Source organism: Musca domestica, unplaced genomic scaffold (genome assembly GCF_030504385.1).
Source record: "Musca domestica strain aabys unplaced genomic scaffold, Musca_domestica.polishedcontigs.V.1.1 7, whole genome shotgun sequence".
Classification (NCBI taxonomy): Eukaryota; Metazoa; Arthropoda; class Insecta; order Diptera; family Muscidae; genus Musca; species Musca domestica.
In genome coordinates this window covers 25,005,614-25,018,406 of record NW_026712383.1, presented here as the reverse complement: position 1 = coordinate 25,018,406, position 12,793 = coordinate 25,005,614, and the positions used below count along the sequence as shown (strand labels likewise).

At 33.0% G+C, this 12,793-nt stretch overlaps 1 protein-coding gene across 1 annotated transcript; it reads right to left on the bottom strand.

Moving 5' to 3' along the window:
- Positions 1 to 232: 232 nt before the first annotated feature.
- Positions 233 to 12,449, bottom strand: LOC131806272 (uncharacterized). Its single transcript, XM_059130243.1, has 4 exons — positions 11,307 to 12,449; positions 9,016 to 11,236; positions 2,636 to 3,026; positions 233 to 300 (listed from the first exon to the last, which is right to left on the bottom strand). Exons 1-4 carry the CDS (start codon positions 12,416 to 12,418, stop codon positions 233 to 235), a joined length of 3,792 nt encoding a protein of 1,263 aa, XP_058986226.1. The 5' UTR covers positions 12,419 to 12,449.
- Between the last annotated feature and the right edge of the window lie 344 nt (positions 12,450 to 12,793).

The following is a 12,793-nucleotide window of genomic DNA, read 5'->3' as shown; positions in this document are numbered from 1 at the left end:
CGCTTTTTGATAGTTTTGTCGATGAAGAATTTGTTTACATTATGTAGCAATTTGAGAGAATTGAAACTGAAAGAGTTTCATGACAAACCCTGCATCAATTCGGTATTGAAGATTGAAGGGATTTGAAGAAGGAAACACCATTGTTTACATTAACTAACAATTGGATTTCTGTGAAATGGATATGAGAATTTGGGGGGAAGCGTTGTTGCAGAGTTTCATGACAAATTCTGCTTCAACGATAGATTGGAGCATGAATGAGAACATGCTTAACTATGCTCAAAATTAAAAACTCTAGTAACTCTGTAATATTGTGAAATTCGCGTTAAATATTCCTATATAGAAGACAATTTCAAGTAAGGCTCACAGTATAAAATTAAACATTGAACGTGATATTATGGCGAACGCAGATTTAATAAACTTATTCAATTCTTTCAGTTATAAAAAATAATAACTTTGAAAGAAATGGAGGATAACAAAGAATACAACATCCATGGCGCCTTTAGAACAAATACAAAATATGGGGAAAGAATTGTGCTGAAAATTAATGATGCTATCCTCTATTTGCCGTCAAGATTCCTCTCGCTGGCGGATGAATACATAAAAGAAATAGCTGGTGGGGGTTATTCTGTGACGAAAACTGTGTTGAAAGATGGAAGCGGAAAGAGTCTTTACAAACTAGAATTAAAACATTTGGATCAACCAGATTATTTTTATCAACCATATTTAACATAAACTGAAAAGTAAATAAATATTTTGTTTGAAACTAAAAATTGCAAGCTGTTTTCATTTTAATGTGTGCAGAGAAATATTTCAGTTTATTAGTGAAGCTTTAGAAAGGAAGATGTCTCTTCTTAATAAGGAAGACGAACGCTTAAAAACCTTTGCTCGCTGGCCTTTAAATTATCCAGATCCCAAGACAATGGCTGCAGTAGGACTTTATTATACTGGAGTAGGAGATATTACCAGATGTTATTTTTGTAAAGTAAACATTCATAGTTGGGATCAAACTGATTGTCCTGTTACTGAGCATTCAAGGTTGACATATCGTTGCCCATTACTGGAAGGGCGTGAAACAACTAATGTCCCAACTATTTCAAAAAATTGGAATTGTACACCTTCTGAAATTGGTGTAGATGTTTGTGGTCGTGGAGCGAGTAAATGTTCACCCATTTTCTTATTATTGTTCACTTTCATTACCTTTAATGCTTTAAATAAAGTTTTATGCAAATAATACAGTTGCTTGTTTTTATTTATTAACTTTATTAATTTCATCGTCTAGTATGTAGCCAAGTTCTTTCCAGTTTTGTTCAATGAATACAAATATCTTAAATATATTATTTACGGCACACTTAAATCTAGTGTCCAAATGTATAGGACAGTTTGTAAAATAATTTTGGCAAGCTCGAAGTTTCATATTATTTTCTAAATTTATAATGGTAGAATGAATATATTTCTGTAAAAAGATTTTCTTTTCTTGTCCAACAACAAAAATATATTGATAATTGTTCAATGGTGTAAGAGCTTTCTCGACATCATTATAATTTTTTTCTCCATCTGTCCAATCTAAGCCATTCACATGTGTCTTGGTGTAGGCATTTGTTCTGCATGCTTCCCCAGTAAGTTCTTTTATATTAAAAGGTGGACGAAACAAAAAATAATGTGGAACAACAGAAGCACCACACATATATGATAGTTCCTTCACGAAAATACTCTTGTGGTTTCCATGGCAATATTGAAAATCAACCAGTGCAATATCCGATCTATTGATTTCAATCATCTTCTTAGGAAAGTTGAATTTGAATGGAGGGGATATCATCGATGTTGGAGTATTTATAAAATTTTGTTCATGTCCAATAAAAACTTTAAACAAAGATGTCCACAATTGTATGTATGAAATCGTTGATCTCTTTTATAATTGTATGTAATAGCTGGTCCCAAATACCGTAAAACTTCTATCGGGGGTTGAAGATTACCGAAACTGTCGTAATAGTCGATATTATTATTGATTTTATTATATGCCACCCAATGCGTGCCAGGTCCACTGCTAACATCCAAATTTATGATACCACATTCAATTCGATGTGGTTTCTTAGGTAGATTATCACGCATATAAACACCTCTAAAGTGAGGTATATATTTTTTCCCAAAAAAACTAATATTTACATCGGTTAGAGGACCTTTGGGTAGCTGCTTAATTAGTTTTTTGGAGTTTTATTTTCATCAACATAAATTCCATAGCCCTTTTTATATGGTTTGAGATAGAGACCTTTACCCATAGCTATAGCTTCTATTGTTTTGTTATGTCTGGTTTGTTCATCCAACTCTTGTTTGGCTTTTTTTGCATTTAAAACGGCATTGGTAATTGCTGAACTACCCGATGCTAAGGCTCCCAATGCTCCTAATCCAGTTAGAATGGGAATGAGAGGAAGAAATCCACCTCTTTTGGGCACGCTTATTACTCGCGGTATAGCGACCTTTGATTTTTTTCCTCGAAACGTCTTTTGTATTTCATGTCTGGCTATTTTTATGGCTTCATCAATATCAGTTGGTTTTTTGCTTTTAAGGGAACTTGTAGCTTTTTTTAAAGCGTTTTTAAAAAGTTGTTGACCCAATATTTGTTTGGGGTTTTTATTACCCATGCCTAGCTTTGTCTTAGCCTTCATTATGTTAGTTACAAGATATGCGCTAATTTTTTCTCCAATGTTACTATTTTTCGATTTTACTCGCTCCCAAGCCCGTTCAGTTAGTTCACGATCAGCAATGTGACGTTGTTCAATATCTTTATTTTGTGAATAGGCAATATCGTGTGCTCTACACGCTGCATCTAATGGATTAATACCTTGATCTCCTCTTTGAATACGTTTTTCTAGCTTTGTTCCAGGTCCACAAAATTGATATCCTGGTAAATGAAGTTCAACGGGTAAAGAGTTAATCAACTTATTTACCAGTCCTCCTCCTTGAACGTGTTTCTTTCTAATAAATCGCTTCGTGTTGTAAACAATCATTTTATACTTTTTAGCGGGACGCTGAACGAAAGAAATATTGATATTTGATTATATTATAAATATGAATGTTTTCTTAAAACTCATTAGTTTAAATCATGAGATTAATGGAACAACAAGCTAAAATAATTGTTAAAAATGTGGATTTTATGCAAAGAAAGACCCCTCGACATAGTACTTTGCTGCCTGATTCTATACGAGCCTTAATAGTAGGACCATCAAATTGTGGAAAGACTAATGTGATGCTTAGTTTGATAGAAAGCCCCAATGGATTAAAATTTGAAAATGTTTACATTTACTCAAAATCGCTATATCAGACAAAATATGAGTACCTAAAGAAACTGATATCCACTATAAAGGGGATGAGATTGTATACATTTAATAACAATGACGATGTTATACAAACGGACGAAATAAAGCCAAACTCAATCATGATTTTTGATGATGTTGCATGCGATAAACAAAACAACATTAAAAATTACTTCAGTATGGGGCGACATAAGAATGTTGATTCGTTTTATTTGTGTCAAACATACACACGTATACCAAAACATTTATTGCGTGATAATGCGAATTTTATAATCGTGTTTAAACAAGATGATCTGAATTTAAGACATATATTTAATGATCACGTCGGATGTGACATTAGTTTTGAAGATTTCAAAAAAATTTGTCATGAATGCTGGAAGGAAAAGTATGGATTTCTAACGATTTCCAAGGATGACGAAATTCACTCTGGAAGATACAGAAAAGGCTTTCATATATTTATTCAACCTTAATATTATTTAAAGTATTTGCAAATGTTAATTTATATTAGTGCACCTACAGCCATGGAGGAGGAAATGCTGAAACGGCTTGTTAAGTCCAGAAATGTCTTGAAAAAGAAATTTCAAAGCATTAAAATGGGTGAAGAAGCTAAAACTACAGAATTGAAAAATACTTTCAAACCAATAACGGAGCCAATAAACAAACTACTAAAGCTTTCAACTGAAAATACTTCCAAAATGATTATGCCTAAGAAAGAGAAAATGGAAATGTACAGAGATTCTATTATTACAAGTACACCCCTTAAGAATTATAAACCAGATGTTAAGTTAGATTCCAATGCATTGGAGGGGTTAAAGCATAAAGTAGATTACACACAAAATTTCGATTCCTTTAATACATCACAAGACGACGACAAATTTTATTCCAACAATGAGGAACCTATGAATCTATCATTCTTGAAGAAAATTAAAAAACTAGATGTAGTCTATGGTCCACACAAAGATAACAATGGAGAATGGAGATTTGGGGACCAACCACTCAAAATAAGCAATGAAAAGATTATGATTGGAAATAAAAATTGGGCATTAACACCCGGTTTGTTTGAACTGTTGTTTTATCAAGACCCCAAGAACTATGATCATACAGAACTCGATATTTACAAAACAATATTATTAGACACAAATGCGCATAAAATAAACTATGAATCTAATGGACGAACAAAGTCCAACAGGGGACAAAAATATAAGAAAATAATAAAAAATATAATAGAGGATACTCACAGCGGCAAAGGCTTACTGACAATAAATCCTGGTAAACCCAACTATATATACTGGGACGATCCCAACGAATTGATAGAACGATTAAAGCTGTTGTTGGCATCACAACAAGCCGGAAACAATAACCATACTAATGAAATTGTTTCTATTATCGAGGAACTGCGAGAAGGAAATATAATATATTAAATAATACTCTCAAGGAGCATACAACATATGACTGTTGACAAGTTTGGACATCATTACAATCAAAAAAATCAATCAATAGCAGTGAGAGAAAATGTTTCGAGATTATTGGGAGTCAATATTGATGAAGATAACAACCTTAACGTGCAAAATAAAAAGATTAGGAATGTTGCATCTCCAGCAGAAGGAGCGGATGCGGTCAACCAAGCATACGTACATACGCAAATCAAGCACATTCAAGAAATTTTAAAGAAAAAATTCATTCAAGAGTGCACCTTCCTAAGAGAAGAAATATCACAACTCAAACGTTCACAAAACGAAATATTTAAAGCCTTATCGCAAGCTCCATTCAACTCACCAGCTTTAATATATCATACCGAATAAAACAATGGAAAAGCGGGGTTTGGTAAATGAACTTCATCATCAAGCACGAAAAAACTTTCCTAGACGAAGGGTTATTACAAAGGGTATTGATGATCTCTGGCAAGCAGATTTAGTTGAAATGGGCAGTTACTCAAAAGCAAACAAGGGGTTCCGATTTTTGTTAACTGTCATCGATACATTTTCGAAATTCGCATGGTGTGAAGCCCTTAAAACAAAAACGGCAACGGATGTTTCTATGGCTTTTGAAAAAATCTTACAAAGAGGAAGAATTCCAAAAAATTTGCAAACCGATGATGGAAAAGAATTTTTCAACACAGATTTTAAAAAACTAATGCAGAAATATTCCATAAACCACTACTCCACATATAGTGTATTGAAGGCCTCAATTGTTGAGCGTTTTAATAGAACTTTGAAGTCGCTAATGTGGAAGGAGTTCAGTTATAATGGGAATTATCTATGGATTGACGTTTATAGAGAATTGGTTAAACAATACAATAAAACACCTCATCGAACAATAAAAATGGCCCCTATTCAAGTAAATTCATCGAATGAGAAGGCATTGTTGCAATCTGCTTATAACCACTTAAAAATTTTTAGGAGACAAAACTTTCGTGTGGGTGATCATGTACGCATTAGCAAATATAAACATCAATTTGAAAAGGGATACACGCCAAATTGGACTACGGAAATATTCAAGATAAGAACAATAAGAATAACAAACCCCGCTACTTATTTATTAGAAGACTATGAAGGAAATCCCATCCAAGGATGTTTCTACAAAGAAGAACTTTTACCCACAAAATATCCCAACACGTATTTAGTTGAGAAAATTTTAAAAACAAAAGGTAATAAAGTCTTGGTTAAGTGGCTGGGATTCTCAGACAAACATAATTCATGGATAGATAAGAATCATATCATATAATCTTAATATGTAGATATACAATATACAAGCATATATTTAAATAAATAAAAACCCATATATACGTATGCATATTTTGTGTTTCAATTATTACAACAAAGAATTTTGCAATGTCAAGAACGTTTACTGTGTCCGGTAAATCTCCAATTCTACATTCAACATATTTACCCCCAATTGAATTGGGAAATAGTAGTTATGAGTGTTGCCTAATAGATTTCCAATCATACAATTCAATACCCAATGTGGATAATGATAACAATCTCTTTCACATTGGAGACAATATTATAAAAATACCTATAGGATCCTATGAATTGCAAGATATTGCGAATTACTTGGAAACGGAATATAAAACTATCCACGAGAATAGATCCATTGAAATTAAGGCGAATAATAATACGCTAAAAGTAGAAATCATGTCTTCTCATGATCCTATTTACTTTGATAAAGAAAAATCTATAGGCAAGCTTTTTGGTTTTACCGAAAAAATCTTAGAATCTGGGAAAAAACATACTTCAAACCTTCAAGTCGACATTTTAAAGGTTAATGCCATACAAATACACTGCAATATTGTAACTGGATCATTCATGAATGGGTCGCCAACGCATATTCTACATGAATTTGCTCTTAATGTTCCTCCGGGATATAAATTGGTAGAGAGGCCAATGAATCTCATTTATTTACCAGTGAACGTCAAAGAAATCGGTCGTCTGGAGATAAAGATAGTAGATCAAGAAGGTCGCTTTATAAATTTTAGAGAGGAAGAAATCACGCTACGTATTCATATAAGACCAATGCAATCATGATTATCTACAATAAATACAATCATAAACAAATACCAAGACACATTCAACACAAAGTTGTCAAACCGACAAGACCTACAATTTCAAAGGAAAATAAAGAGTTTTTAAAACTTATTAAGCTTAAAGTCAAACCAAATGTCTGAAATACTTAACATTAATGAGCGTCCATTCTCGGATGAGAATATTGTAAAGAGAGACTACCACAGCTATGTTCCATATATTCAATCATTTAAAAATAATGATGAAATTCGGATAAGTATACAAAATCAGGATCTTTACATACTTCCATCGGAGAGTTATCTATTCATTGAAGGAAATTTGAAAAATAGCAAGGGAGAAGTATCGCAAAATGCAAGACTGAGAAATAATTGTGTGGGATACATGTTTGATGAAATTCGCTATGAACTAAATGGTGTTGAAATTGATCGTACTCGTTATCTAGGAATAACTACAGAAATTAAAAATTGGATTTCTCTAAGCGAATCCGAAAGTAAGGTTATGAGCAAAGCGGGATGGAAAGCTGATAATGATTTATCAGTAGGATACTTTAATTTTTGTGTACCCTTAAACCGTCTACTAGGGTTCGCAGAGGACTTTGATAAAGTAATTTGCAACAGCAAGCATGACTTGATTCTTTTGCGTAGTGCCAACGATAAAAATGTGTGTTATTCAACCATGGATACGGAGGAAATTAAACTCACCATAACAAATGTTGTATGGAAAGTACAACACATTCAATTATCAGACTATAGAAAAATCAGCTTCTTGAAAACTATTAAGGATGGAAAAGCGTTGCCTTTAGCATTCCGCAGCTGGGACTGCTACTTTAATCCAACTTTTGCTGGTGGAAGACAACACAGTTGGAGTGTTAAATTGTCTGTCAATCATGAAAGACCACGATATGTTGCTTTGATATTTGAAAAAGACAACAAGCTGGAACATTGCGAACTTAAAAACATCAAAGTTCACTTGAACTCTGAAACCTATCCTTACGATGATTTGAATGTAAAGTTCGAAGAAAATGGCTATGCAGTACTATATGACATGTATACAAAGTTTCAACAATCATATTACATGAGGGAGCCACAACCACTTCTTACATATGCAAGTTTTAAAGACAAGCCCATCGCCGTTATTGACATTAGCAATCAAAACGAAGCTGTTAAGAATGGACCAATCGATTTAAAAATCCAATTTGAAACCAATAAACCAATTCCACAAAACACTTCTGCGTACTGTTTAATTATACATGATCGTCTGGTCGAGTACGTTCCATTAACAGGAATTGTACGAAAAGTAGTATAATCTATTTTATACTCACCTTTGCAAGAATATTTCAATAAAACGCAATTTACATAAATTTATAAACAAAAATATTTTGTTTTATTTTATAATAAGAATAGTTAAAGACTAGTTAAAATATAATACACTTATATTTACTTAAAAATTAAACATTTTGTGTTGCGAGAAAATATTAATATGATGACATTTGTAGTGAATAAAGACAATTAAATTAATATTATTACTATGCTCTTTTATCTGTATATTGAAACTTAAATCATAATTAAATTTATATTTTAATCCAAGTCCATTGAGACAGATTCATTTGAGTTATTTACATTTGTTTCATGAAGGTTATTTAATCTATAGTGGCCCCAAGCATAGGTGTGAATACCATCCTCTAGAATAAATCGTTTATCATCTTGATGGCTTAGCGATATTTTAGTAATTTTGTCTGTATATATTGTATGCTGCCTTGACCTAAACGAAAACATGGTACCGTAAAAAACCTTTTTGTTATAAAGACATTCTCGATATTTATCTATAGTATACTTTTTTAGGACCGACTTTTTAACTCCCTTAGATTTTTTTAATTCTTCGCTATCAACTACATTGATGGCATACATTTTAGGACGAAGGCCTACAAATTCAACCATTGTTTTTCCGTCATTCTCATCTTTCATCATGCCAAGTTTTTTCTTATTAATTAGAGGAAGTTTATATTTATTTTCTTTTGAAAACCCTGAGGTGTCAAATCTAGCCAATATTTCATCTAAAGATAATTCGGAATACAAATTCCGTCCGTAAAATGTTAATATGAACGAATCTGTATCCATATAATTTAGAATAAAATCCTCACCAAATTTCACTTTTAGAAAATCATACAGAAAATCATACATCACCCACTTTGATAAATCTAATATGCAGAACCCTAAGTACAATGGTCTATCATATTTTACTCTGACATTCCTAATTTGAATAGCAACCATATTTTCGGAGAATATCGAAAGGCTGTGAAAATTTGGCTTCGAGATTAATTTACTAGCAACATTCCTTCTTCTTTGGTTTGCCTCATCTACCCACATTGTCACAATTTTCACAGTTTTTCTTTTGTCGATATTCTCCATTGTCTTACCGAATGAAGAGTTATTCAATAATTTAAAAAAATCTTTTTCAAAGGCATTTTCAGCCTTTTCCCTATGTTCATTATTCTTCAGTATGTAAGGAGCTAACCAAGCGCTTTGTGTGAAAGCCAAAACTCTATGGACTTTCTTAAGAATTAGTCCATGTTTCAGAGATTGCTTAAGTAATTTGTAGTGTATGGTGTATGATGTTTTGTCAGTAAAATCTGCAATCAGTTTTTCAGTTTTTGAGCCTTCAACACACTTTTTCTCCGCCAAAAAAGGTAAATCGTTATGTTTGTCGTGAAGGTGCGGTGGATATTCAATATCAACCTCTAAAATAAAACCAGTAGGAGCGTTGTCAGGAATAGATAATATTACAGCTGGATCATTGAATTTCTCCATTTCATAACCCTCCACCCATCTAAAATCTTTTTCAGGGAGACACTCAGTCATAACTGTACCATATAAATTATTTACATCCAAATAATAGATATTTACCTCTGGTTTGGCACTATTATAATTGGGAGCATCTTCATTATTTGCTACCGAGTGTCTGTTTGAGCACTGGGTAAGCCCTCCCCGAATACCATTTTTGCAGAAATTGTACATGTCTATATCTCTGAGTAGCTCAAGTTCGACTTTAGTACATAGTAGCATTGCATCCCAAGATAGAGATGGTGCTGTGAGATATTGACAAGGGTCCAGTTCGTGAATTCGCATACATAAGCTCCTGAAATTTTCAAATACGTCTGCTAAAAGCAAGACATCAGCTTTTAAGTACAAATCCATGTAGTCTTGCATAGTTTGACATCGAAAATGTGACCAAACATTTGTTGCATGCCTATAATCGTCTGACGAGCATTCAGTATCGGTCAACTTATTATAAAATTGGTCTATAGGGGGAAGTTGTTTCTCCTTCAATTTTTCAAATGATGACATATATTCGTAGGGAAATACTCCTTTCCTAGTCATAAGTTCAAATGATTCATCATCAGGAAAATGAGATCTGACAGCAACAAAAGAATCTCGAGATAAATTCCTTGCTAATTTATCCAAACTAGTAGGCATAAATCGAAAACTATCTAAGAAACGATGCTCTAATCTATTCATTTTCTTTTTCTTCTCTTTTTTGCCCTCACTTTCCTCTTCTTGCTGGAATTCCTCATCATCTTCCTCACTCGAATCTTCTTCTTCTCCTACAACAACTGTACTTTTTAAAGAACTAGAGTCGGTTGACTCGTTATCCATATTAATGAAATAAGACATTGAAATATATTTTTCTTTGTTTTGAGGTATGACTCTTATTTCACCTCCAAATTCAACTAACTCTTTAAAGAAGAGGTGACAGTCGTACGAAGAAAAATTGTGGAAATATATTGGAATAAATTTAGGTAGATGATATTGCAGATTGCAATGGTTATGTACCGCACCTCGATATTGCCCCGTTAAGTGACAATGATCTTTCACCCTATCGTTACCTAAAATGTCGCCACATATACGACAATTGATATCCCTAAGAAAGGCTGTCTCTTCTTCGGGGGTTAGAGTATTCATAGGTTTCGTTTTGGTTAGGTAACTATCATACAAAAATTTACAATCCTGAATTAGTTCTTTCAGAAAAACATTTGCTGCGTCGGGACCACTATATATAAATAACTTATTTAAATTTTCATTAAAACTACATTTAATAAAATAACTAAAAGCACATGGAATATGCTTCTTTACCTTTTCCGTTTTTTTACTCGCCCCATTGTTCTCATCTTCCTGCACGTCTTCCAGTACACTTTCGGAGTCAGCATAAATAACGAAAGGCACCTTATCCTTTTTCTTGTGATTGACGAACTTTAGTACGGCTTCTTTTTTGTTCGGCAGGGCACAGACTACTTTTCCACACTGCTTTTTGTGAGTCATACATTTATTTTCATCGTGGAAACATTGCAGGCATCCAAAACAAAAGTAACCTTTCTCCTTATGACTTGTGAATTGAGACCGCATAAGACTGAAAAAAAAAGAACAAATACATGATTATTATGATATGGTTTTGATTGATAAGTTTTGTTTATAATTACCAAGACATATCCATAACCAAAATGTAATGGAAATTTTCTTCGTTGTGCAGCAATATTAAATTAATGTGATTGCTTTTCGTCTCCTTTGTTAAGTAATATGGACCAACGACCGACTTGTTTTCATAACCGAAAACATTTACGCTAATCTCTGGGTTGTTCATTTCAAATTTTTTTATATATTTAAGACCCAATGGGAAATTTAATTGTTCGAAATTTAGCGATATTCCAGACTGCAGAATAATGACATCTTGGTGTATGTCTACGTTATATGAAGAGGTTATACTCGGATCTCCATATGCAGTTTCCCCCAATGCAACAACCATACACCACTTAAAACAAAAGTCATCATAGTTTTTGATGTTAAGGCACGCACCCTTCTTGTTGCTTAATGATTTCGGAGTTGGAATATAATGTGAGCCACGTGTTAAGTTGGCTCTCAACACATTTATGTCAAGTTTTAAAAGTTTCTCCAGGGCCCAATTAGAGCCTCTTTCTTGGAACTCTTCTGATTTAGCTATAATTTCCACACAGTGGTTGAAAACGACCTCTTCCAAATCATCTCCCAGGGTTAATAGCGTTGTTTTTGAAATATGATTAAATATATTTTCAATAGTTAACTCTTTGGAAGTTGAAGGTCCATCTTTTTCATTGTTTGGTTTCACATACAGTCCTTGGAGTTCCATATTAAATTTTATGAGCGTTTTACCGTTTAACTCATTTTTCAAGGTTTTAATTATTAATTCTTTTGAAGCATTAAGAAAATCGATCGGGTACAAAATGTCTTTATTGTTTTGTATCTCATAGCTGAGTATATTTTTGTTAAATGCACTTTTAACAATTTTTATGTCAGAATCCAGATTTTTTCTCACGGTGGATCGATGTTCTTCGCTACGAACGTGTGATCGTATATTATTCACAATTTTATCACAATCACCACAAAACTTTTCCACCTTCACAGCTGATTTATTTTCATGCTGCTGCTTTAGTTTTTCTTGTTGTTGATCTCGATTTTGTTTCATTACATGCTCATCTCCATGATGGTTCTCTAAGTGCAATTCTAAATCGTTTACACTTTCACATAAAACATCACAAAACATACAATGCTTTTTCATATGTTTCACAAATTCATTTTTTTCCTTGTAATAAAGGCTGCATGACCAACAAATTTTTTGAGACATTATAAAAACTTTTTTAAGAATATTAAGAAACGATGCTTATTAATCTGTGACTTGTTGAGTACTGAAATTTCTTCCAATCCAATCAATACATTATTGACTACATTTTGTAAACAAATAGAAATTCTGTGATTGAAGCAGAATTTGTCATGAAACTCTGCAACAACGCTTCCCCCCAAATTCTCATATCCATTTCACAGAAATCCAATTGTTAGTTAATGTAAACAATGGTGTTTCCTTCTTCAAATCCCTTCAATCTTCAATACCGAATTGATGCAGGGTTTGTCATGAAACTCTTTCAGTTTCAATTCT